The sequence below is a fragment of the Cicer arietinum genome, chromosome 5 (genome assembly GCF_000331145.2).
Source record: "Cicer arietinum cultivar CDC Frontier isolate Library 1 chromosome 5, Cicar.CDCFrontier_v2.0, whole genome shotgun sequence".
Lineage (NCBI taxonomy): Eukaryota > Viridiplantae > Streptophyta > Magnoliopsida > Fabales > Fabaceae > Cicer > Cicer arietinum.
Window position 1 is genome coordinate 76,076,195 of NC_021164.2, and position 2,789 is coordinate 76,078,983.

The following is a 2,789-nucleotide window of genomic DNA, read 5'->3' on the forward strand; positions in this document are numbered from 1 at the left end:
ATTCCAATATAGTGAAGCTTTTGTGTTGTTATTCAAGTGAGAACTCCAAACTTCTTGTTTATGAATACATGGAAAACCACAGCCTAGACAAATGGCTTCATAGAAAGAAGAAGAAAACATCAGTTTCAGGATTGAGTTTGCACGTGTTGAGTTGGCCAACGAGATTAAACATTGCCATTGGTGCTGCACAAGGCCTTTGTTACATGCACCATGAATGTTCAATGCCAATCATTCACCGAGATGTCAAGTCCAGCAATATACTGCTTGACTCGGAGTTCAGGGCGAGTATTGCAGATTTTGGGCTCGCCAAGATGTTGGCAAAGAATGGCAAACCATACACCATGTCTGTTATAGCAGGGTCTTTTGGATACATTCCACCAGGTAAGTGATTGCTAGCTACAAAACTTTTTATATTCGTATTTGAACTTAACTGATTATATAGGCTTCACTTGTATTGCAGAATATGCATATTCAACCAAGATTGATGAGAAAGTTGATGTGTACAGCTTTGGAGTTGTGCTTCTAGAGCTCGTGACGGGAAGAGAGCCTAACAATGGAGGCGACAATGCATGCAGCCTGGTTGATTGGGCATGGCAGCATTATAGTGAAGGTAAATGCATCACTGATGCCTTTGATGAGGATATCAGAGAAACAAGTTATGCAGCAGAGATGACAAGTGTCTTCAAATTAGGCCTCATGTGCACAAGCACGTTACCCTCCACTAGGCCTTCCACAAAGGAGATTTTGCAAGTTCTTCGTCAGTGTTCTTCAGGTTCTACGTGTAACAGATTGGCAACTGAGTTCGATATTACTCCTCTTATTGGGAATACAACTTACATTTCCAGCTACAAAGATAGTAGAACTGTAAGTGAAAATGAAGAAAGTTGCTTATATAGTGTATAACGGTAGCATTCCATGCTAAAGGTATTTCAAAATAATGGTACGGTACCTAGTACAATGTAACTACCTCAAATGAAATCATAGAAATATTTCAAAATACTGGTACGACATAACTACCTCAAATGAAATATAAGTATTACACCGAATATACAGTAATTAGTAGCCGGGGATATCATGCTCAAGTTTTGGATATAAATAGCAACTTTATATTCTTCGCTTTCCACATTACACTGCCTTTATTTAGGTGTCATTAATATGTCAGTGTATTCTAGTATATAACCTCTGCATTATGCTTATCAGTCATATACTCGCAAGATATAGAAGGAAATATTGAAAGACCGACAAAATCACAGCACAGATTGATTTTCCCTACTGTCTAAACATCAAATTGAAAGCACCAAAATAATGTTTGATTTCATTTACATGATGTACCAACCACATCACAAGTAAACAACTAAGTTCGCACTCGGTACACAAATAAGTTGAGACAATACACAGCTCTGAAGACAAAATGATCTCCTGCTTTACACATGACTTAACCACATTTTCAAACATCTTCAATCATCGCAATGCCCCCCAAAACCTCAATCTGATTAGCTTCCATCATTTGCTTTGCAACAGCTCCTCACTGTTCAAATGTAGCCTCTTTGCATTCAAAGGACCTCAGCACAGCAACAACCCCAATATAGCATAAGGTTACCGCCCAAGTATCATGTGATGCACTGCAAACTCATCCGCCTACAAAACCAAAACCAAGGAGGAAAAGTATTTACACATAAAAGTCGTTGAAAAAACATGCCTTTCACAAGCTTCTGCAAAGATTCTGACCTAGCCCCATCTTAAATTTATACGCCACTCCTGAGTCTGACGTCTGGCTATACACAATATAGGAGAAAAGAAAGAACAATAGTAGTTAGGAATCCAACCAAGCATCAAACCATCAAAAAATTAAATTGAAACAAAAGGAAGTTCTGGTCTCTGAGCCTCTCTATACACAAAGCAAGTCAGGTTGTTAAGCAAAGTTACTGGAAACATAGCACGTATAGTGGTGCAAGACCTGCGACCACATATTCACCGGTCAGAAAATTGATTAAGAAATTCAATTACCATGGAAATTGATAGCCAAAATATCTTGAGCAAAGGGGGAAACTATACAACGTAAGAACAGGCGGTCATAGAAGATCCAACATCATAGGGAGATAAAAGGGACAGACCATTCTGATTGTATATATATGTTAATCAGCTATAACAGAGGGGGAAAAAGCTGTTTCTTTTGAAAACCCGTGAAATGTAGTACTCTTGTAATGGTTGATAAAGCAAATAAGCGAGAATGGTAGTATTATTACAAGATTAAATCATCTTTGCAACGGAGAAAACTGTAAGAGATTAGAAAATTCAAAACCTTAAACTTCTTCAGCCACGATATTTTGAAATACTCTATTTCCATGAAAACACCTACTCTTCAGAACTGATCAGGATCAGCCACACAAACATCACCCTGCAAAGATCCCTGACTCTCACTATCTCTCAGACTTCCCAGTTGTTTTTTTCACTGCCATCCACAGTAGTTCCTAATCCAAAAGTCCTCAAATAAAGAAACTCACCTCGCTATTGACATTCTGAGTGCTGGCACTTGATACATAATCCGAACATTCATCCCTAGTCAAATTACAAGCTTTGTCTAGTTGTTGATCCATACCAACAGCAACCTCTTCCCAGTTTGGCAAGTTTTTTGTATATGTAGTTTTTGCACTTTCTAAGCAATCAAAAGCTAGGTCCCGAGCTTTGTCTCCATTGACTCCATTCTGAAATGGATCACCAACTTCAAATTAAGGAATTTCACATGAACCAAACAACTTCCCTAGGGAAGGTTCTTCCACTGGTTCAGC

The 2,789-nt window shown here is 38.5% G+C and overlaps 1 protein-coding gene and 1 long non-coding RNA gene across 2 annotated transcripts in view; one reads left to right on the forward strand and one right to left on the reverse strand.

Annotated features, from left to right (window-relative positions):
• The window catches only part of LOC101499796 (uncharacterized), a 3,826-nt gene extending 2,715 nt beyond the window's left edge, over positions 1–1,111 (forward strand). The window contains exons 2-3 of the mRNA XM_073368186.1: positions 1–381; positions 461–1,111. Of these exons, the coding sequence (XP_073224287.1) occupies positions 1–381; positions 461–903 (824 nt within the window). The 3' untranslated portion in view covers positions 904–1,111. The remainder of the gene's footprint in view (positions 382–460) is intronic.
• A 177-nt stretch (positions 1,112–1,288) lies between these two features.
• On the reverse strand, positions 1,289–2,783 carry LOC113786741 (uncharacterized). Its single transcript, XR_003473042.2, has 2 exons — positions 1,729–2,783; positions 1,289–1,638 (listed from the first exon to the last, which is right to left on the reverse strand). It is a non-coding gene; the product is annotated as an uncharacterized lncRNA (long non-coding RNA).
• Positions 2,784–2,789: the final 6 nt, after the last annotated feature.